General features: G+C 39.3%; 1 protein-coding gene across 1 annotated transcript in view; it reads right to left on the bottom strand.

Moving 5' to 3' along the window:
* Gab2 (GRB2 associated binding protein 2) overlaps positions 1 to 24,346 on the bottom strand; it is a 164,934-nt gene that overhangs the window by 51,585 nt on the left and 89,003 nt on the right. Inside the window, exon 2 of the mRNA XM_060367596.1 lies at positions 7,572 to 7,872. Within this exon, the coding sequence (XP_060223579.1) occupies positions 7,572 to 7,872 (301 nt within the window). The remainder of the gene's footprint in view (positions 1 to 7,571; positions 7,873 to 24,346) is intronic.

Below are 24,346 nucleotides of genomic sequence, written 5' to 3'. Positions count from 1 at the left end.
GCAAAGAACTGGCATATACATTAAATTAAAATGAGTTTTTTTTTTATTATACTTTTATACCATTGTTTTAATATTTAAAATTTCTGTTATTTTGGTCTAACTCTTATGAATAAAGTTAGAATTTCTTTTTTAAAAATGTGTATGAGTGTTCTGCCTGCATGTTTGCACATATACCACATGCATGCCTGGTGCCTGGTGCCTGTGGAGGCCAGAAGAGGGAGTCAGAGCCCCTGGAACTGGAATTACAGATAGTTGTGAGCTATTATGTGGGTGTTGGGAACTGAACCCAGGTCCCCCAGAAGAACAGCCAGAGCTCTTCACTGCTGGACCATCTTTCCAGTCCTAAAGTTAGAATTTTTTGATACTCCTTTCCTATCCCAACAGTGCATTTCTCAAAAGAACATTTGGAAATGAGTTAGACGTTTTAAAACAAAATACTTCATACAATAATTTTCAAAGTGATAGCCAAACACTGCAACTAAATAATTTAACTGTTTTCTATTAGTGGCCAGATGGGGCTTGATATTAAAGCTAAATTCAGAAACATAATTTAAAATTAAAAAATTTCACATTTGATATTAACTTAGTTGAAAACAACAACTGGTAGATATGATTTGGCACTGATTTAGCCATCATTCAATTAATAGTATGTAATCTTGCTAACAAGGAGGCAGAGCCACCAAGAAGAGCCCAGGCCAAGCATGGACTAGAATCCCAGCACTTAAATAGCTCGGCAGCCAATCTGAGGTCGAGACCAGCCTCAGGCACATGTGTCTGAAACCCACACAAAGATAAGGGTTACAAAGGAAGTTTGGCTGAGTGAACAGAAAAAGCAGGTACTCTGTAATATAAGCTGAATGAGTAAACAGAACAGAAACTGAGGCATCTCTTTAAACTGTGGGCTGTGGAGTCCAAGAGGAAGCGGAAACCTGTTCAGGGAAAGCAGAAGCAGATTTTCGTCAGAAATTCAGGTGGACAGACCACTGTAAACACAGACATCTTCCAGTGGGCAGTGAGGCCTTGTCCAATGACTTAATGTCTGGAAAGACTCTCATACAGGAGAAGAACTAAATTAAAAACAGGACAGGGTCATCCTAGGTGAGATTGAAGACTGCACAAATGTTAACATGGCAAAGAAAATGAGGCAAAAAAATCTCAGGGTTATCCTAACTGGAACAGAGGAACAGGGTCAGAACTCAGCCAAGGGGATGGAGAATCCCCAGACCATGGTATCATGCTGCAGTGGTGTGTGCAGATGCTGAACTGGATGGTGGAGTTCTGAGGTCTGGGGCATGATTGCAGAAGCAGAGATGGGGACCAGCTGATCTTGACACTTAGCAGTACCTCTAAATCACTGTTTCCAAATGCTTCCATTCTACTGATGGCTTAAAGCACAGCCTCTGTTTTTCATCTGTGAACTTTTAGAAATGGCCATTTAAAAATAGGGTCGTCATTTTTTTTTTTTAATGGTAGAAACTACAGGAAAAGTATCATTTTTAAAAAATTTGTTCATGTTTATTGGTTAACTTTTAGCCAATGGGAATCTTTTCTTCCTTTTCTTTCTTTATTATTTATTACAATTTATTCACTTTGTATCCCAGCTGTAGCTCCTCCCTCATCTCTTCCCAGTTCCACCCACCCTCCCTCTTCTCCTATGTCCTTCCCCTAGTCCACTGACAGGAGAGGTCCTCCTCCCCTTCTATCTGACCCTAGCCTATCTGGTCTCATCAGGACTGCCTATATCATCTTCTTCTGTGGCCTGGCAAGGCTGCACCCCCAAGGGAGAGGTGATCAAAGAGCCTGCCACTGAGTTAATGTCAGAGACAGCCCCTCCCCCCCTCAAGGGATGACACTTGCTGGAGAGGTTGTTGAGAAAGGGGAACCCTCCTCCATTGCTGGTGGAATATGACCTTGTACAACCACTTTGGAAATCAATCTGGCACTTTCTCAATTAGGAATAGTGCTATCTCAAGATCCAGCTATACCACTCCTGGGCATATATCAGAAAGATGCTCAACCACACAATAAGGACATTTACTCAACTATGTTCATAGCAGCTTTGTTCGTAATAGTCAGAATCTGGAAAGAACCTAGATATCCCTCAACCGAGGTATGGATACAAAAATTGTGGTACCTTTACACAATGGAATACTACTCAGCACTTAAAAATAAGGAAATCATGAAACTTGCAGGCAAATGGAAGGAACTAGAAAAGATCAACCTGAGTGAGAAAAGTATTATTTAATAGGACTGTCATTTTACACATACACAAAAGAACATATTATTCACATATACATACACAGAGGGTCTCTAAACAAAGAAGTGTAATCTAAAATCTGATCACACGTAGTATAAAATCAACTATATTTTCCTCCTCATGTTTTTCATTTTGTTATTGACTGATAAAAATTTTTCTTAACTTAATACTGGCCTGGAGGTCCATGTTTTGAGATACCTACCATAGTCAGTATTTTCATACTGTGTTCCAGCCTTAACAGAAAAGCATGGGAAGAGAGCATTTAGGTCTTGCTCAACTTGTAGCCTTTGACTCTCTCCCTCCAATATTCAAATTGATTCCTATTCTCCCTTCAAGTATTGTTTTGCATGTACGATTTGGTTTAAAATTATGCTTGAAGTAATGTTTACTGTTGGAGACTGTGATATCTAGACACTGGATCAGTAACATGGTTGAAATCTAAAATTGAAACTTTGACTCCCAATTTAGACCTTGGAGAAATGACCACATCTGTGAGCTTTGTAGCTTCCAGAATCCTAAGGACAACTATCTATAACTGGATATTTAATCAGACTCAAGATTTTCAGGGATCTAGGAGTACCACTTAATATAAATGCCACTTAGTACAAAATACAAAAATCTAGTTCTACCTCTAGTAAAAAATTAAAGTTAGACTGAGCTTTGGAATCTACTCTGGCAATTCAAAAAATTATTGTTGCTTTCCTTCTGTATGGTAATCAGAAGTCATCCATAAATAGCAATAAAAAAGAAGGGGTGGGAACAGGGAATCTCCAATCACAGCTGAAAGCTGTCCAAAGCTGAGAATTTGGGACTGGACTGCTCCTACCTCTCAGTCTGTGGGTTTTGGCAGGTAACACTAGACTTAATCTATGCTGGCTGGCTCGGAGGTGAGGGGGAGTGTCTCTTATAAATAGACAGAACAGGAAGAAGGATCAAGGCTTAGAATGGAGAAAGGGTCACGCTTTTCCCAGTCACCTTTTCCTCCTCTAGAGTCTGGAGTTCTCTGAAGGTCAAGGCTGGGGCCTGTTCCAGAAATGCAGAAAGTTCTGTGAAAATTTATGGAGTTTGTGTTCCATTCAAGACCTGTTCTTTGGGTGACTAGACCAAGTTGTAAAATAATAATATTAATAATAATAAGCAAAAGAAGAAAGAGATCTGATACTTCATAACTACTTCGAATAACTTTTTTTTTTTTTTTTTTTTTTTTTTTAAGGCAAAGGGATCTCAGATCTGGCTGGAAACTGGTCTGGGTGATTGTTTTCCCCACTGTCTCAGCGGAAACAAGAGCGGGTGATTCGGCAGGCAGCCTCCGCCCCTGGGCTGGGGCTTAGGTCAGCCTCCGCCCTGTTCTTTGCTCCTTAACAGCTGGGCTGCAGTCTGGGAGATGCCGATTCTCACCTCCCACACTGGCTCTCAGCTTCCAACGAGGGTCCCAAGAGAAGCTGGGAGTCTGAGCTCAGAGAAACAACACCAAAAGGTGGGGGAGGGAACAGGGAAGAAAAGGCCTCCCAGGGACAGGAGAAGGGACACACTTCTCCCCTTCCCACCCTATTCTACTCCCAACTCTCCCTCCCACTTCAGCATGGGGTGGCAGGGGAGGACACGGTTGTCAAAAGGCATCTGTGTGGACAGTAGCTCTCCCACAGCTTTCTCTGCTGTCCAGCAGAAATAGGGGGTCTAGAGAGGAATGAGCTGTTTGAGGACCCCTCAGTGACATTCTTCCACAGGATGCTAAATATTTTCCCAAAGCATTCCTGTGAGTGTTGTCTGACCCCAGATGGAATCCAAGACTTGAAATATTCTGCTGGGGAGTTAGTTGGGAAACTCAAGGATTACTAGAAGTTTAAATATTTATAAAACATTTTGGGGGGCAGCTTCGTCAATTTATTTATTTTTTTTTTCAGTAGAGAAAAGAAGAGAGCATCTAGAACTCTGGGAATTTCATTCTGCCGACTAAGGCTAACTACTGCCACAAAATTCTTGCCAAGGAGAAAAGGAGAAGTGAAAATCTAATTCCATTGAGAGGATATGGAAGAGACTTTGGCCTTATTTCAAATCTTTACCGGTTACAAAATGAGCTTCAGTGAGCTAAACTCTTTGAGCTCGCATACATTCATAGTGGCTTTCTGGCTACTCTGATACAGAACACGTTAGTCTGCTAATTTAGTTGTCAGAGGCCACTGTTAATACACATTAACAATATACAGCACAGCACCTGCAAAATAATCAGCTCTTAGTGATTTACAAACGCCCTTCTGCTCTTCCTTCTGGTTGCCTGTTTTGTGACTTAGAAGCAGCCCTGCCAGACTTGTCTGTGAAGAGTTTAGAACAAATGAGAAGGAGTTAGCAAACACAGCCCGAGGATACACACAAGCCCTGAAGCTTAGTGCCAGCACCTCTGCTTTCAGGACGGCCGCTGAGTGCTCTGGAAGCTCCCTGTCCCTCCTTGTGCAACAGGAATAATGTCAGTTGCCCAGGTATATATTTAAATCACACTGTTTATCTTGTTCTATGGACACAAAGAATATAATTTTTTGTTTTGTTTTGCTTTGTTTCAAGATAGGATTTTGTGTGTGTGTGTAGTCTTGGTTGTCTTGGACTTGCTTTGTAGACCAGGTTGGCCTTGAACTCATAGTGATCTGCCTGCCTCTGAGTGCTGGGATCAAAGGCATATGCCACTATGCCTGACTACAAAGAACATCTTTGTTTCATCATCATCATCCTCACTATATGAAAAGCAGTACTTGGCAGCTACTGTTCCTACACATTTCCCTGATGCTTCCTGTGTGATCTGTATAACCTTCCCAACAACCCTGTTGTATCATTGCCATTTTCCAGATGATAAAACCATAAGAGGTAAAAATTTACTTATTTGATGTCAAACAGCAACTAAACAGAAGCCCAGGGTTCCAGAACAGCTGACCTGCCAGATTCCATAGCGGCTCTGTGGTTCCTGGGCAGCAACTGAAAAGTGAAGGAGGGAGGGCGACACAGGAAGACAGTCCTCAGCTTTCGGGATTCAAAGGGTGATGGCTTTCCTAACACTGGCTGGCTCCTCAGCACATGAATAATTCATCAGAGCGTCTTCTGAAAGCTGGTTCTTTTTGTCTGTGGTGCGTCTGGCTGGGGACAGCGCCCACGGCCAGCCCGCACTGTGAGGACCCAGACACGCCCCCTGGCAAACACAGCTCAGTGTAGCTATCTGCTTCCTTAGGTGAAGTTTCGATAGTGATTTTGATTCCTGGAGGGAGGGAGGGTTTCAATTTATACACACAGAACAAAAGTGGGCCCTGCATACATGACACAGACTCTTTTTGGCCTTTGTTCCCTTCTTTCTGGAGCATTAGCCTGGGTTTCCTTTTGGAAGCTCTTGGTTAGGGAACTGATGTCTTCTCCAACCTATGTGAATATTCAGACTCAGTTTCATTTCTGGTCTAGCTTGATCCCTCAGGTTTTATACTAGATGTTTGGCTGGAATATGTAAGGAATTGCAGGGTAGCAGTAGAAATAAGAATCTGGGGGTGGCAAGAAAGTTGAGGGAAAAAAAGAAAAAACAGACACACTCCATCTGCTACAGAAACTCTTCCAGCTGAAAGTAAAAAACAGAAGTGTTCAATGGATCCCATTGAAACCCTTAAGGGAATAGGGAGGCAGATAAAGAAAAAGGAGTATCTGCTTGAAGGAGGCTCCCCATGTGGACGACTATCTACAGGGTTGGGCAGCAATCAGGTGACCCAGACATGGAAAACAGTGTGCACAGTCCTGGGGAACATGCAGATGGTGTGCCGTCGAGACCTGTTGTTTGACTGATGAACCCACAGAGAAGAGAAGTGCTGGCAGGACAGGGGCTGTTCTGCATTAAGGAGACTGGGGCTTGGAGCTAAGTGACACTTGCTCACAGAGCCCTTGAGCAGAGAGCTGAAACCGACATTCTCACTGCAGCTACCGACACACCAGCGGAGTCCACTCACGGGACTGAAGACCTAGAAGTCAGATGAAGAGTGCTGTAGCCTCCAGACGAGAGCACGCTGAGGTGGTGAGGAGGAACCCCTGAGCCAGCTGTGGAACCCCCATTCAGGGCCATCAGGAGGGCCTGGAGTCTCTTACTCAGGTCCCAAAGGGGGAAATGTGCTTACTTAAGCCAGGGACTCCCATTCCAGGAGCGCAGGGACAAAGAGACCTAATTTAAAATGTGGAATCAACCTCAACTGAAACTCGAATGCTAGCGTTGTCATTTTCTAGCTGTGACCATGGGTTGACATTACTGCTACCTAAAAGGATTACTATTACTTTTTAGTAGGGATTTCTTTAAAGTTTATATTCAGAGCACATATGTTATTTCTTTTTACGACTGCTAAAGGTTAGGCCGAGGCAGTTCAGGGTATTCCCTTCCTAAGGCGAGTGCTCATCCAGGGCACAGGCCTCAGCAGGCCAGAGCCGTATGAAAGAAGAGTTTCAGGGTCTGATTCTAGTTTGGCAGCTCATTGTACTGAGCCCAGGTCAGGAGTGGACAGACAGAGAGAATCTTTAAGTGTTGTTATAGTGGTCACACAACTTCTGTAATTAAAAAAGTCACAGAATGACTTATGAATATGAGCTACTAGTAAGTTCTAAAATTAGTGGGAAGATTCGTAAGAAGGAAAGATTTTTACATGTCAGTGAGGTTGAGAGTGACAGAAGATACAATGTCCACCTTTGGCTGCTATATGAGCATGAATGGGTTTTCACACCTCTCCCACACAGAAAACACAGATACACACACAAGCTGAGGTACTTTCTTTAAAAGAAGGGGGGCTATCAAAGCTCAAACATAAAGTCAGTATTTCATTCTTTTATCTGTCCTCAAGTGGATATATGGGAACACAAGGCTATGTATCAATAGCCACAAAGGATGACTAAGAAACAAGCAAGCCAACTGTGAGATGGTCTGAAATAGATGGACTAGAACAGAGAGAAATGAACCAGAGGTGTGATCAAAGGGAGATCTTCCCTAAGGCATGGCTGACAGGTGGCAAGGCACCTGTGTGGAAAACAGGAGTGGGAGAAGTTGAGAGCTGACAAATGGTGGCAGCGTCAAGGTACCTGCAGTATCATTATCATTAGCATCATCATGTCCCTAGCCTTTCTTGATTCCCCAGTGGAGCATTACTGGAATCAGGAGGTCCATCCATATCAGGCTAGCTCAGTTATACTTTCTTCATTTGCCGATTATTTGTGCCAAAAAAGAAATCTTAACCTGAGCCAGTTTTCCTGACTAGAGGAAGCTGAGGTCTCGGCAGAATCCCCTGGGAGAAAGTCATGTTAGTTCTCATACCTGTGCTCTCCTCAGCCTGATTGAAGCCACAGATCTGGCAGATGCTCTGGACCCACTTATTCATGTCAGCCTCTGTCTCAGCCACCAGGTAAAAAGTGCGTTCACTGGTCTTGATATCAAACACAAAACTATCCTGCAGCTCTTTCTTGTTGAAGGTCAGGCCCGCATCCACCTGCTCACAGAAGTTCAGATTGATGATCCGCAGGGGTTTCTTGGAGTGCTCGTTCTTGTAGTATTCCAGCACATCTGGGTCGCCACTCATCCTGCCGCTCCGCAGTATAAACCAGCGTTTCTTCCAGGCCTAATCACCAGAGAGGCAGCAGGAAGAAGGAGAAAAGACTATTAGTTATTTTAAAGCCATTATCAGGTCCTCACATATCATCAATTGAAGATGGGTATGACAGGAGGGTAGGGCCTGGAGAGAAAGGCTCCATAGTACACAAGAGACCCAACAGATTGTTCAGTGGATAAAGGTGCTTGCCACGAAGCCTAATGATCTGAGCTCAATCCCGGAAATCCACAAGATATGGAAGTTCTCATCTGATCTCCATGTGTGTATCAAGGCATTTGTGCTCCACCAAATAAATACTGAATTAAATTATTAACATTACTATATAAAAGAAGCCACTGAGCAGAGGAAGGCAAGAAGCCTCTGGCCACTGGCTACATATAACAAAACAACAGCATTCCCCAACAAGAAAAACAAAACGAAACCTCAAAATTCAAGCTCTCTGAATGAGGGGGAAGGAGAGTGTTATATAAATTTCCTATAAAGGATCCAGAATGTCAAGGCCAGAGGGCCTGGGACCTATGCCAGCTTTCTTTCCCACTTCATTCTCAGGAGGGCCTTTCTTTTCTTGACAAACTGTCTCTATTTCAATCACTGTCCTTGTGTCTCTAGGCCAATTCTTTATTCTGGGACACAAGAACCTGGCATTCTCAGCAGGTGCCCCTGGACTCATGCCTATTAACACAGGGACTGCAGGACCCTTCAGGCACTCACAAGCCTTTATTTTCCTTTCAGACTCCTCAGTTTAAAAAAGTGGAGGTTTTAGAACTTGTTAGTGTAGATGTAGTGCTACTATTCCTTTAGACTAGATACATACTCATAACATGTCAGGCTAGGGAACACTTGCAAAGCCACAAAAATCTCAGTTTGCAGGTGTAACGGACTAAGGCACTGTGAGTTAAAACAACTATGTCACACCAAGTGTAGCAGAAAAATAAATTTCCTAACTTCCTACAGTATACCTCTTACCAAATCATGATGTTTTTGAAGAATCACTGCTGAGAAATCTTTGTGAAAATTCTCTGAGCATCTACCTTTAGGTCTTTCAGTCTGGTTTACTGACATATGTTTACCTAGGACCCATGGTAGTTCCTTGCTCATGCCAAACATTCCACCTATTTTAACGAAAGGATAAATGCCTCATATTATCCCATATTATAGAGTTGAAAACTTGGCTACATATGTTCTTATGCTGCCTTCTATACTGTATCTCTTCAACAAGACTGAGTAAACTCTGAGCAGAACTAATACACAATGGTCAAAAAGACAAACTCCCAATCAATCAAAAAACTAAATACAGTTATGGAGCTTTGGGGAGTCTGCACTCTATGACAGACTGTATGGTGTTCAACTAAGTTATTTACTTCTTTGGATCTTTCCTTACCTATATAATGAGAATTGTAACTACCACTGTTATGATCTACCCTATTTAAGACATAGGTTTCTTTTTATGCAAATGAACTTAGAGTACTATAAGTGTCAAGAATTATTATTACTATTATCATTACTATTAGTATTATGATTACTTTCACAATTTTTCAACCTCTAGGGAGCTATATTAATTCTGCCAACACTTCATACTCACCTTTTATCCCTATTCTCAATTTCTTCTCTAACCGCTTTCTTTACCCCTCCTTATAATCATTTCCTTGCTTCTTTTTTTTTTTCATTTTTCTTGCTTACTTGGCAAAACCACAACCTCCAGCTAGGTCTAATGTTCTGCCTACTCTCCTTGTTCTCACTTGGTAGTTATGAAAGGCGGGGGGTGAGGGAGGAAGTAAAATAGCTATTGCAGACTGGCCTCCCTGGGCTGCCACACAGACCACTCACAATGCTCAACAATCCTATTGACCTAGTCTAGGACTTCCCTGTGTTCTTTGACAACAATCTCTGCTCTTTCCTCTTTAAAGCTCCAAAATTCCACTCCTTTCTCATGCAATCAAAAGAGATCTGATGCCACGGTTATCAATGCACCAGCCTCCACAGTCACATTCTCTGTGCAAAGAGTACAGGCAGCTCTCCTAATAATTTATATCAGCCGTCTTCCTGAGGCACATACCCTTTCAAACTCCCGGAACATAGCTTCAACAACTGCCCCCATTCCAGAGTAGCTGTTTCTTCCTTCCCTACTAGAATCATTTCCACCATCTCAGAAAAAAGGCAAAGGGTGTCCTAAATCCACATTCATCTCTGACTTTGGTTCAGCCTTTCAACTGTTCTTCAGTTAAGCTTCAGGCAGTTTCTATAGCACTGTGCTTACTTGTTTCCCCTACTCCCATATGAAGGCGCCTTTACCAGGCCATTCCCCACTGGACCTCTGGCACACCAGACCCAAGGTGAACACTCCAGTGCTGCTAACTCTTGGACCTTATTGTGATCAGGAGCATTTTGCAGTTGTCTACCATCCTGCCTTCATTGACACCCCACCGGGCTTCGGCGCCCAGTGTCAAGTTCCCGCTTGGTACTGCTTTTCATATGCCAGTGCTGCCTTTCTTCCTATTCTCTAAGTGCTAGAAAACTCCAATGCGTAGCTCTTAGATGGGCTGTGTCTACGCCCACCACCGGCAGCTTCCGAACATCGACCTCTAGCCTAGCCCCATCTGCTGAACCTGAGTCCTCTAGCCAACTCTTCATCATCAAGCATTTCAAAACTAGGGAAGGGAAGAAATAAAGAAATTAAAGACTTTCTAGAATTCAAGGAAAAGGAAGACACACATACCCAAACTTATGGGGCACAATGAAAGCAGGGCTAAAAGGAAAGTTCATAGCATTAAGTGCCTTCATAAAGAAGTTGGAGAAATCTCATACTAGCAACTTAACAACATACCTAAAAGCCTAAACAAAAAGAAGCAAACACCCCCCAAGAGGAGTATACACAGAAAATAACCCAACTCAGGACTGAAATCAATAAACTGGAAACAATGAGAACAATACAAAGAATAAACAAAACCAAGAGCTATTTTTTTTTTTTTTTAGAAAATCAACAAGATAGACAAACCCTTAGCTAAACTAACTAAAAGGCAAAGAGAAAATATCCAAATTAATGAAATCAGAAATGAAAAGGAGAATGTAACAACAGACACTGAGGAAATCCAAAAAAATTATTAGGCCTTACTTCAAAAGACTGTACTCCACCAAAATTGGAAAATCTATATGAAGTGGGTGATTTTCTGGATAGATACCACTTACCAAAGTTAAATCAAGATCAGGTAAACAGTTTAATAGACCTATAACCCCTAAGGAAATAGAATCAGTCATTAAATGTCTCCCAACCAAAAAAAGCCTAGGGTCAGATGGCTTCAGCACAAAATTCTACCACACTTTCAAAGAAGAGCTAATATTAATATTCCTTAAACTACTTCACAAAATAGAAACAGAAGGAACATTGTCAAACTCATTCTATGAGGCCGGAGTCACCCTGATACCTAAACCACACAAAGACCCAACAAAGAAAGAAAACTTCAAACCAATATCCCTCATGAACATTGATTCAAAATGCTCAATAAAATATTTGCAAACCAAATCCAAGAATACATCAAAAACATCCACCATGATCAAGTAGGCTTCATCTCAGGGATGCAGGGATGGTTTAACATATGAACTCCATCAATGTAATCCACCATATAAACAAACTGAAAGAAAAAAAAAAGCATGATAATCTCCCTAGATGCTGAAAAAGCCTTTGACAAAATCTAATACCCCTTAATGTTAAAAGTCTTGGAGAAATCAGGGACATAAGGCCCATACCTAAACACAATAAAGGCAATATATAGCAAGCTGATAGCCAAGATAAAATTAAATGGAGAGAAAATTAAAGCAATTCCACTAAAATGAGGGGCAAGACAAGGTGACCCACTCTCTCCATATATATTCAATAAAATACTTGAAGTTCTAGCTAGAGCAATAAATCAACCAAAGGAGATCTAGGGGTATACAAATTGGAAAGGAAGACGTCAAAGTGTCACTATTCACAAATGATATGATAGTATATAAAAGTGATTCCAAAAATTCTTCCAGAGAACTCCACAAATAATATAAAATATCCTGGCATAATTCTAACCAAGCAAGTGAAAGGCCAGCATGACAAGAACTTCAAGTCTCTGAAGAAAGAAATTTAAGAAGATATGAGAAAATGGAAAGAGCTCCTATGTTCATGGGATTGGTTGGATTAACATAGTAAAAATGGCCATCTTACCAAAAGCAATCTACAGATTCAATGTAATTCTCACCCAAATTCCAACACAATTCCTTACAGACCATGAAAGAACATGGAGACTCAGCAAAGATGTACTGGCATTTTTTTCATTCAATGAATATCTTAACTTATTCAGTCTAATAGGTGTAATTTAAAAATAAGTTTTTATAACAGAAAGTAAGACAGGCAGGCAAGAGGATTACAGAAAAGAGAACAAGATAGAAGTATGTATTGAATTCTCTATGATGTGAGTTCTTTAGCTTCTGCCCTTTTCATTCTGAGACGTGCATTAATAAATATTTATGAAGGGGTTTGTGAGCTTTAGCTGGAAATGCCCATGACACAGATATGAAAAATTACTTTTTGATAACTCACATATAATGCAAGGACAACATGAAAATACAAGTCCTAAGTATGCTATTAAAAGAAAGCTTTCCACATACATAAAACCCTGAAAAAAAAGAGTGAAAGTGGATTACAGACTCAAACGTAATTCAATAACCTGAAGAGCCATGTAACTAAGCCGGGTTTATTCTGAGGAGGTAGAGCTGATCCAATATTTGAAACCAACAAATATAATCCACCATATTAAGCATATTAAGATTGTATCAACAAAGAAAAGGATACTCATTCATTATAAAAAAACCTCAGAAAACAATAATATAGTTAAACTTGCTAAATCTGATAATTTGCATAAAAAGATCAACAGCTAATATTACAGTGATTCTGAAAGACTAACAAAATTGCAAGCAAGACAAAGATGATCACTTCTCCAATACAGTACCAGAAGTTCTAGTTACTCAACAAAACAAGAAATAGCTATGAGAAACACACAAACCAGAAAAAAAAAAAAAAAAGACAAAAAAACAAAACAAAAACAAAAAAAAAACTGTCACTATTTTCAGATGATACAATTATGTGAAAATCCAAAAATAACTCCAAAAAACTTCCTAAAACATAGTGGTCACAGGATATAAGATAAGAATATAAAAATCTATTTACTTCTATATTATAGAAATGGTCTGTTACCATAGGCAATAAAAAATACATATTGTATCTGGGTGAGTAGCTCAATGGTAGAATGCTTGCCTACCATGAATAAAGTCTGGATTCAACCCTCAGTACCAAAAAAAAAAAAAAAAAAAAAAAGTGAAGAAGAATGAAAAGAAGGAGAAGAAGAGGAAGCAGCAGCAGCAGCGCATCATCATTTGAAATCACCTTTCTAAAGGTATAAATCTAACAAAACATATCCATGCAGGACATATAAATTATGAACCACACATGTTGATAAAATAAGTCAAAGTAGTCCTAAATGTTTAAACAGATATACCACATCCACAGATAGGAATCAATACAGTACATCTTCCAAAATTTATGTCTAGGTTTACCACAATACTTATAAAAATCCCAATGAAAAGTTTTGTTGATATAGACAGGCTTATTCTATAGAGTATATGGAAACAAAAAAGGACAAATATAGATAAAACAATTTTGGAAAAGAAGATTTAAAAAAGAATCAGGCACCATACATATATTTTTAATTTTATGTGTGTGTTTGTATGTTTGTGTGCTGTGTATGTATGTGTGTGTGTGTACAGCCAGTGCTCTAAACTACAAAGTCATCTTTCCAGCCCCAGTGTACGTATTTTAAATGTTTTATAGCTCTAGTGATCAAGACTATGGAGGAGGAAAGCTACAAACATACAGAACAAGGTAACAAAACAAAAAACCCAGAACTAGATCTACATGATATACCCGCTGATCTGTTTTTATTTATCTCTTTATTTGTTTGTTTATATTACTGCATTTATTTATTTATTTGGGGCAGGTGTGTCACATTGTAAGTGTAGAGGTCAGAAGACAACTTTCAGGAGTTGATTCTCTCCTTATACTATGGAGATGAAATCTGGGTTGTCAGGTTTGCCAGAAAACAAACCTACTGAAATATCTTGCTGGCCCCCACTGATTTTTGATAAAGGAGCAAAAGAAATTCAATGGAAGATAGACAGCCTTTTCAACAAATGGTGCTGGAAAAACTGGATCTTCATGTAGAAAAGGCCTGGGGAAGGAGTGGTGGTACACACCTCTAACATCAACTACTCATGAGGCTGAAGTAATAGGATTAAGAGCTCTGGGCCAACTTAGCCTATACAGAAAGAAACCATCTGAAAAACAAACAGGCTAACAAAACAGTATCAACAGATGAACCATGCATTTGAAAGTAAAATGTCAACGCTATAAAATATTTAAAAAGTAAGTAGAGAACTAGACATATGACTCAGCAGTTAAGAGAACAGGAGTTAGGTTCTCCGTGCACACATTAGGTGGCACCCTGGCCCCTGTAACTCCAGTTCCAGGGGATCTGACACCTTCTCCTGTCCCCTGAGGACAATTTTGTACACATGTGCACCCACACATACACAGATTCTCCAAATAAAAAAATAAATCTTTTTTAAACAGGTAAATAGGTGAATAGGTTTATTTGTCTTATGACAAACAAGTTTTCTTTTTAAAAGTTTCAGTTAAAACAAACATGAACTATGCTCTATACTATGTGGGATAAAAAAGAGCAGCAAGACCAAATATTCTTTTTAGGTAATTTAAAATGATTATGAAGTTGCAGGAAGACATTAATATATAGTCCTAGAAGGTGAAGCAGAGTTTCAAAAATGTCATAAAAAGAGTCACAGTATCCTCACATATCACTCAAACAGGAACTCAGACTTTTAGGGACAGAAGCAGAGAGGAAGGAAAACAGAGAGAAAGGCAGAAAAGGAAGGGAGAAAAAGGAAAGAGAAACAAATGATTACAGTGAGGAAAGTTGTAAAGAAAGGAAAAAGACTTTTCTTTAAAAAGATCACACAGTACAAACAAAGCCTGGGCATTGGAAAAAAAGAAAGGCAGGTTTGGAAAATTTGGTAAGTCTCATGAATGTGGAAAGGAGGAAAGAAAGAGCTAGGAGGTCCTGTAAATCCTTCAGAGCTGCCCAAGAAAGCTGTATTTGGTAATGGGAATGGCTGAAAAGTGCACAGCAGCAGAGAAATGCTAAATAGTGTTCTGTGCCTATTTGTTAAAATGTTAAACAGTGCTCATCTAGCAATGAAGAAGGTGAACTTGAGAAAGAAAAAAAAGAGACAACAAAACAAAACAACAACAAAAACACAACAACAATTAAAAAAACAAAACAAAACAAAACAAAAAACAAAAACTACCCTTACGTATTGAGGGAGCTGTTCCTATAGCTTTCTATTGTCAAAGAAAATGCAACCTAAAGGAGAATAACATGACAGTAGAATCATTGACAGTCAGACCTTGCCTCAACAAAACAAAATAAAAAAAACAAAGTTAAAACCCACAAAAGAAATAAAACAATAAATACACAGAATAGTATTAATCAAGACAGAGCATCTCATTTACTTATAATGGGACATAAAGAAGTATACGACATTGAGTAAAGTATACTGTAAAAAAAAGTCAGAACAAAGTCGGAATTTGTATCTAGAATTAGCTAGATATCACTACTTGCTCTGATGAAACAGAAGTGACTGTTTTCCTTTGTACTCAAATCTAGTCAGGAAACAAACCATTTCACAATTCCCCAGACCACAGAGACACACATGTGGGAACTCATGACCTGGAAGTTGCTTTACTCCTGCCGTTAAGCAGAGTACACATGTCATGTGGCCCTGTCTGTCCTTTAGGTTAGGTCTGTAAGTGTGCACAGAACAAGGTCAGGACTTCCTCTTATTGCTGTTTGGCAACCAGAAAAATAAAACCGACCTCAATTGTGACTAGGATGACTAGATCAAATTGTAAGTATTCTGTTGGTGGTGAAAAGCATAGAAAATTCTACCACATCAACCTCTAGTGAGATTCCCTGGGGTCATGAATGCTCTAAGTACAAAGGCTGCTTTACATGTGGAACAAGAACTTGGTTTGTTTTAGGTTATTCCACATAACTAAAGTTGAAGTAGGCTAGTTCTTGCAGGGGAGTTTTCTTTTGTTTTAAGGAAGAAGGAACTTCCTGAAGAACCTTTTAGCTTCAGTCCTGAAAACTGACAGAACTTCTAAAACTCTAGATTCTTCTTTTCTGACTTAATTATTATACCAAAGAAAACAATTCTTCTTGAATTATTAGGGATTTCTTAGATCCTCTACGGAAACTAGAGAATGTTTAATATTGAAAGTTCTGAAAAAGAGAGAGCCTAGTGTAGCAATCAGCAAAGTTTCCTGTGAAAGACAGTCAGTAAACATTTGAGGGCATATAGTCTTCTTACAGCTATCAAATATATAGTAGCATAGAAACAGCAAATTAACAAGCAAACAGACTTAGCTTATACTCACACAACTGTTCCCAGTGAGTGTGGTGCAGGGCTGTTTGCTAAATCCTGGATTAAGACAAGGTAGAAAGGCCAGGAAGAAAGGTAGAGGGTGCTATAGAATGTGTATAACAAATGGGTGAAAGCCCAAAGTCTGTTCTATCTTGGACAGCTTCCAATGATGTTCACTAAGACAATCTGATACCATGATACCTTATTTAACCCGTTTACTTAGATTCTTGGAAGCAAGATGTGTGTTCTTCTAAATAACCAAGCTAGGCAGAACCTTCTATTACTTTCTTCCCTGGCAGTTGAAAATATTTCTAAAATGCCACAATCTTCTGCCTTGCCTTAGGTACTATACCACAGATAACAGAATTCTTCTTTGATGACTAAAATTTTTTCAGGGCTTCCAATCATCTTTCTCCAGATCCTGTGGCTAAAGTTGTAGAAGGGGCAAGGCATTTCTTGGAAAAAGTTTTGCATAACTTCTAGAAATGGGTGTGTCCTTTTAACTTCCCTCTTTCTGATGAAGGTAAAACCAAAAACTGCTAATAAGCCTGGAGATGCTTGTCAAGTGAAGATTATAGTCTATCAAAACCTAACTGAGCCTGCTACATACTAATACACCAACTCTATTAGGTAAAGCAAACAAAATGCTTTATCTTTAAAAATCGTCTTGCATTCTTTTAAAAAATTACTATAACCAACTCTAAATCTACTCTCAACCCTCAGACTTCCAAGTAACTATAGGGTTGGAATTCTTAAAATAGAATTCTATTTTAAGCAATCAAAGACACAACAGATTTGATCTGATTTCTGAATATGCTTATATCCTAATTTATTTCAGCGTGAAGTATTAGGCAGTCTCTGTCCCATTATACCCAGTGCAAGCATGGAGAGGGTACATTCCTGGAGGAATTCTTCCTGAGCAAGGAAGGGCTCTATAGCTAGGAATCCTTCAACTGCTCTGGACCCAGGAACCTTTTACTCCACGGAAATCAAAGTATTTACTGAGCTCCTGCATCATGTCATGCGCTTTCTTATCATATTTAATTCTTAAACCAGTGAGACAAGGTAAATAGTGAATTGATGATGGCAGAAGACAAAAGCAGCACTAGAATTCATGTTTTAGCTCTCAGCACAAAGTTAAATGACCCTTGAAATGTAAATCCTCCAAGAGAAGGTAGTATAGTTACTTGCTCTTGGCTTGTTAGAAAGATCCTTTCAGTCTCCAGATGAACTCAGAACGAGCTTTATCTAATCTCAAGACTGTTACACTGAGGTCAGGGCTTTTTTTTTTTTATCTCAGCATTTAACACAGTACTTAGAACTTACAGTGTGCCAGATAACTCTTCAGTGATAGTCATACTAAAGGAGCAAAAGGAAAGAATATGTTTGCTTTTCTGTTGGTAGAAAGGAAAAGTGAATAAAGTCAATGCTCTCAGACAGATGACCTGCCAATGTAATGTCATACCTACCCTGGGTGAAGTAGTACTGCACAAACACCAGAAACACAATGGACATCCAGAAAAAGCTCACGTTCTGTATTTGGCACACTAATTACAGGTTGTAGTGAGTACAGCATAAAGCATAGGAAGAACTCCCAATGAGCTACACTGGTTGGCTCAACAACCAAGCTAGGTCAGTGGTGTTAAGATCCAACTCTAGCACCATCTTACATGTTAACTCAAGCTCTGTTAGTGCACAGAGGGTTGTGATGATTTGGGCCTGGAATTCAAGGATTGCTATTTGGAGTCTAGGGATATTCTATCTAGAGAGAGCTGGGTTCAAGGATGAAGCCTATGCCAGGTGTGGTGAAGAAGCAGGAAAAAAGGATAATCAGAAGTTTAGTTAGTCAAAGCTACATAGGGGATGGAGGTGGAGATGGTGGGCCAGTAGGACAGAAATGACTCCTGATGAAATATGAGTCCTAAGTCAAGTTCACTCTTGAGATAATTCTCTCCTTGGCCCTGTTGGCTTAGTTAACTATATTCTCATTTAAATTTATATCTCATTGGTTTCTTCTCAACTATAAAAACCTTCTTCCTTTCTTCTTGATATCTATCAAAATCAATTAGTGCTAGGCTCTTTAAGATCTATGGTCTTCTGAAAGCACAGGCAGGTGTAATATGTAGTCTAACTAATTATATACAGGTTAATTTGTGACGTGAACAAGATTTGTGGATTCTCAGAGCCCGATTTTGCCTGGAAAGAGTCAGAAAAATTTACAGCAGAAATGATATTTGGGATAAATTTTAAAGCATGGAACATTCCACCAGTTGAAGAAAAAGAAATGTTATAGGGAGAAATTCTCAAGCAAAGAGAATGAGTCACATAGACTCTCGATTCTCTAGAAGTCACAGTTAGTAAGGTCAGTACAATGAACTAAAGGCTACTGAATCATTCTTCTAGGGGGACTACAGGATTATGCTTCAGTGAGCCTGTGGTTACATTTCTGTTTGTTTGTTTTTGTTTGTTTGAATATGAAGCCTTGACTGCCCTGGGGGTCCCTAGGTAGACCAGGCTGGGCTGGCACTCAGAGATCAGCATGGCTCTGCCTCCCAAGTGTGAGGCCTAATTAAAGCATGCACCACCATGCCCAAACTAGTTACCTTAAAACAAACAAACAAACACCAAAAAAAAAAAAACCCCAACAACCTTGTTTCAGTGTTTCTGTCCATAGACAATTTATTTAATATATATTATTGATTTATTAGCACAAAAGTCTGAGTCAACAGCATGAACAAAGCTTATCAAACATACTTTTTTCAGTAAAACATCCCAAGATGTTTAGACACACAAGACATAACACCTCCGCACTGGAAGCACTTAGTGGAATCACTAACAAAAATTGTAAGAAAAAAATTGTACTAAAGAGACCATGAAAGAAACACGCGTGTAAAGTATGAGAGTTAAATAAAGCAGGGTATTGTCATGTTCCACATCAGCATAGAAAATACATATCAGTTAGCTCCAATTTTCAACTGCTCTGTATGTGTGCATGTAGTCTAGGACTGACTGTGAAAGCAATGACTTAGTCCACTTGGACTGATATAATACCTGTGACCGAGAATTTACCAACAACACAAATGTATTGGTCACATTTCTGCAGGCTGGCAGTCCAAGATCAAGGCACCAGTAGATTGGGTGTTGAGGGCCCTGTGCATAATAGATAATACTTTCAGTGTAAAGGGGGCCCACTAAGTTCTTTCAAGCCTTTTCCTATCAGTCTGGGTCCCATTCATGGCTGCTTTGCTATCCTGGCCTACTCTATCACTGTGTGAAGGCCCAGTTCTCAGTACTAACATATTGAGGATTATAGTTCAATACATGAATTTTCAAGGGATACAAACAGTCAAGCACATGGTACAGATTGATTTGAGAGGTTAAAAAATTGTAGTGAGTAGGCTAATTAGTGCATATATAATCTAAAATAGATGAGCATGACAGTGAATATATATTTAAAAGTCTGGTCTGTTCAAAGTATCAGGCCGGGTTTGGTGAAATAGATGGAAAAAAGGAAATAAGCAGTTTGGGGTTTGGGGTAATTTTCAGAAGGGTCTTATATGCTGGTTCAATTATTCTCAGTGTCTGACATATCCATAGAGACTAAAGTAGGAACAGAATATAAGTACTTTTAGATTAAATATTACTGGGGAAATAATAGCAGTTTGGATCAGTAGTGGTAAAATTCACATAAATCCAGGACAGATTTCAGAGACTGCAATGCCTAATCCTGGGAGTGAACCAAATGGGGGCTACAGAATAAGAATATAGAAAACTCCAGTTTCCAGCTTGAACCACTTGGTGAGCTACATTATAACTTTCAAATAGAAAGAGAATCCTAGCTGTCTTCTGAGACAAGACTATAATGGTGCATTCTATCCATTTTTGCTCCTACCACATCAAAAAGTCAAGATGAATGTGACATGTGTGAGGGGAGCAGATCACATCTGGGAAAACAAAGAACCTTCTATCCGTAATTACACTGAATTCTAGGAGATTGATTCCTGAAGGACCAGGTCAACCTTCCTGCAGAGGACTCAAAATCCATTAATGGAATTACCATTCCCATTGACAAAGCAACACAGGAGCTGCTGCCAGTCATTTGAGTTTTGGAGAAACAAAGGTCATTCTGTTGAGAGACACCATTTTTCATGCCCTCAAATGGTCTGATTTAAGTCATATTTTAAAAACTGAATTAAGTAAAGGTTACCAGAAAAAAACCTGGGCAAAGTTAAATGAAAGGCAAATACATCACATCCATAAATACAGCTAAATAGTTTCCTTGGGAACAGAGACTTCTTGCATCAAAGTCCCTCTCCAAAATCAGGCCATATTTTTTTAAAATTTAATTTTATTTTTTTATTATTAGTTACATTTTATTAACTCTGTGTCCCAGCTGTATCCCATTCCCTTATTCCCTTCAGATCCCACCCTCCCTCCCTCGTCTCCTCCCTGCCCCTTTCCAAGTCCACTGATTGGGGAGGACCTCCTTCCCTTTCATCTGACCCTGTTTTATCAGGTATCTTCAGTACTGGCTGCAAAGTCCTCCTCTGTGGCCTAGCAGGACTGCTCCTCCCTTCAGGGGTGGGGAGGTCAAAGAGCCTGCCATTGAGTTCCTGTCAGAAATAGTCTCTGTTCCCCTCACTATGGGAAACCAATTGGTTACTGAGCTACCACGGGCTACATCCAAGCAGAGGTTCTAGGTTATATCCATACATGGTCCTTGGTGGAGTGTCAGACTCAGAAAAGATCCTTGTGCCCAGATATATTTGGTCCTTGTGGAGCTCCTATCCTTTCTACGTCATACTAACTCCCCTTCTTTCATATGATTCCCTGCACTCTGCTGAAGGTTTGGTTATGAGTCTTAGTATCTGTTTTGAAACACTGCTAGGTAGAGTCTTTCAGATGCCTTCTGCAGTAGATTCCTGTCATACGTCCAAGGCCCAATGCACATCCCATTTGTCTTTTTAAGAGAGGATTGATCATCTTACCCCATGTCAGCTTTCTTTTTTATCTTCTTTAGGTGTATAGATTTCATTATGTTATCGTATCTTGTAGGTCTATATAAGCGAGTATATACCATGTTTGTCTTTCTCCTTCTGGGATACTTCACTCAGAATGATCTTTTGTTGATCCCACCATTTGCCTGCAAATTTCATGATTTCCTCATTTTTGATTGCTGACTAGTATTCCATTGTGTAAAAATATCAAAATTTTTGTATCCATTCCTCTGTTGATGGACATCTGGGTTGTTTTCAGGTTCTGGCTATTACAAATAAAGCTGCTACAAACATGGTTGAGCAAATGTCCTTGTTGTGAACTTGTGCAAATTTTGGGTATATACCTAGCACTGGTATACCTGGGTCTTGAGGAAGCACTATTCCTAATTGTCTGAGAAAGCACCAGATTGACTTCCAAAGTGGTTTTACCAGTTTACATTCCCACCAGCAATGGAGGAGGGTTCCCCATTCTCCACAACCTCTCCAGCATGTGTTGTCACTTGAGTTTTTGATCTTGGCCATTCTGATGAGTGTAAGGTGAAATCTCAGGGTCATTTTGATTTGCTTTTCCCTGATGGCTAATGAGTTTGAGCATTTCTTTAAGTGTTTCTCTGCCATTCTATATTCCTCTACAGAGAGTTCTCTGTTTAGCTCTGTTCCCCATTTTTTAATTGGATTACTTGGTTTGCTGCTTTTCAGCTTCTTTAGTTCTTTGTATATACTGGATATTAGTCCTCTGTCAGATAAAGGATTGGTGAAGATTCTTTCCCAATCTGTAGGCAGTCATTTTGTTTTGATGATGGTGTCCTTTGCTTTACAGAAGCTTTTCAGTTTCATGAAGTCCCATTTATTGATTGTTGCTCTTAGAGCCTATGCTGTTGGTATTCTGTTCAGGAAGTTGTCTCCTGTGCCAATGAGTTCTAGGCTCTCTCCCACTTTTTCTTCTAACCGATTTAGAGTATCTGATTTTATGTTGAGGTCTTTGATCCACTTGGACTTTAGTTTTGTGCAGGGTGATAAATATTGATCTATTTTCATTTTTCTGCATGTAGACATCCAGTTGGACGAGCACCATTTGTTGAAGATGCTGTCTTTTTTCCATTGTATGGTTTTGGCTTCTTTGTCAAAAATCAAGTATTCATAGGTCTGTGGGTTTATTTCTGGGTCTTCTATTCAGTTCCATTGATCCTCCTTTCTGTTTCTATGACAATACCATGCAGTTTTTATTACTATTGCTCTGTGGTACAGCCTGAGATCGGGGATGGAGATACCTTCAGATGATCTGTTGTTGTACAGGATCGTTTTGGAGATTCTGGGTTTTTTGTTACTCCATATGAAGCTGAAATCTTTTTTTCAAGGTCTGTAAAGAATTGAATTGGTATTTTGATGGGAATTGCGTTGAATCTGTAGATTGCTTTTGGTAAGATGGCCATTTTTATGATGTTAATTCTACCAGTCCATGAGCATGAGACATCTTTTCATCTTCTGTTATCTTCTTCAGTTTCTTTTTTCAAGGACTTGAGATTGTTGTCATACAGGTCTTTCACTTGCTTGGTTAGAGTTACACCAGGATATTTTATATTTTTTGTGGTTATTGTGAAGAGTGTTGTTTCCCTTATGTTCTTCTCAGCCCGTTCACAGAGGCACTATTGATTTTTTTTTTTTTTTTTTTTTTAGTTAATTTTGTATCCAGACACTTTGCTGATGGTGTTTATCAGCTGTAGGAGTTTTCTGACAGAATTCTTGGGGTCATTTATCTACACTAGAATATCATTTGTGAATAGCGGTACTTTGGCTTTGTCCTTTCCAATTTGTATCCCCTTGATCTCCTTTAATTGTCTGATTGCTCTAGGTAGGTCTCCAAGGACTATATTGAAGATATATGGAAAGAGTGGGCATCCTTAGCTTGTCTCTGGTTTTAGTGGGATTGCTTTAGTTTCTCTCCACTTAATTTGATGTTGGCAATAGGCTTGCTGTATATCGCATTTATTGTGCAATAGGTATGGGCCTTGCGTCCCTGATCTCTAAGACTTTTATCATTTGGGGTGTAGGATTTTGTCAAAAGCTTTTTCAACATCTAATAAGATAATCATGCATTTTTCTTTCAGTTTGTTTATATGGTGGATTACATTGATGGATTTTCATATGTTGAACCATCCCTGCATCCCTGAGATAAAGCCTACTTGATCATGGTAGATGATGCTTTTGATGTGTTCTTGGGTTTGTGAGTATTTTTGCATCAGTGCTCATGAGAGAAATTGGTTTGAAATTCTCTTTCTTTGTTAAGTCTTTGTTTGGTTTAGGTATCAGGGTGAATCTGGCCTCATAGAATCAGTTTGGCAATGTTCCTTCTGTTTCTATTTTGTGAAGTAGTTTGAGAAGTATTGGTATTAGCTCTTCCTTTAAAGTCTGGGCTAAAACCATCTGGCCCTCGTCTTTTTTTGGTTAGGAGATTTTAATGACTGTTTCTATTTCCTTAGGGGTTATAGGTCTATTTAAATTGTTTACCTGATCTTGATTTAACTTTGGTGTCTATCAAGAAAATTGTCCATTTTGAGTAGATTTGCCAGTTTTGTGGAGCACAGGCTTTTGAAGTAAGAACTAATGATTTTTGGAATTTCCTTGGTATCTGTTCTATCCTCCTTTTCATTTCTGATTTTATTAATTTGGATATTTTCTTTTTGCCCTTTATTTAGTTTGGCTAAGGGTTTGTCTATCTTGTCGATTCTTTCAAAGAATCAGCTCTTGGTTTTGTTGATTCTTTACAGATAATTGTATCCTTCTCTTTGTTTCTAATTTATAGATTTCAGTCCTGAGTTTGATTTTTTCCTGCCATGTACTCCTTTTGGGTGTGTTTGTGTCTTTTTGTTCTAGAGCTTTCAGCTGTGCTGTTATGTTACTAGCATGAAATCTCTCCAATTTCTTTTTTTTTGCCATTTTTAAAAAATTTATTATTTTTTATT

The sequence above is a fragment of the Meriones unguiculatus genome, chromosome 14 (assembly GCF_030254825.1).
Source record: "Meriones unguiculatus strain TT.TT164.6M chromosome 14, Bangor_MerUng_6.1, whole genome shotgun sequence".
Lineage (NCBI taxonomy): Eukaryota > Metazoa > Chordata > Mammalia > Rodentia > Muridae > Meriones > Meriones unguiculatus.
This window is presented reverse-complemented; position numbering and strand designations above follow the sequence as displayed.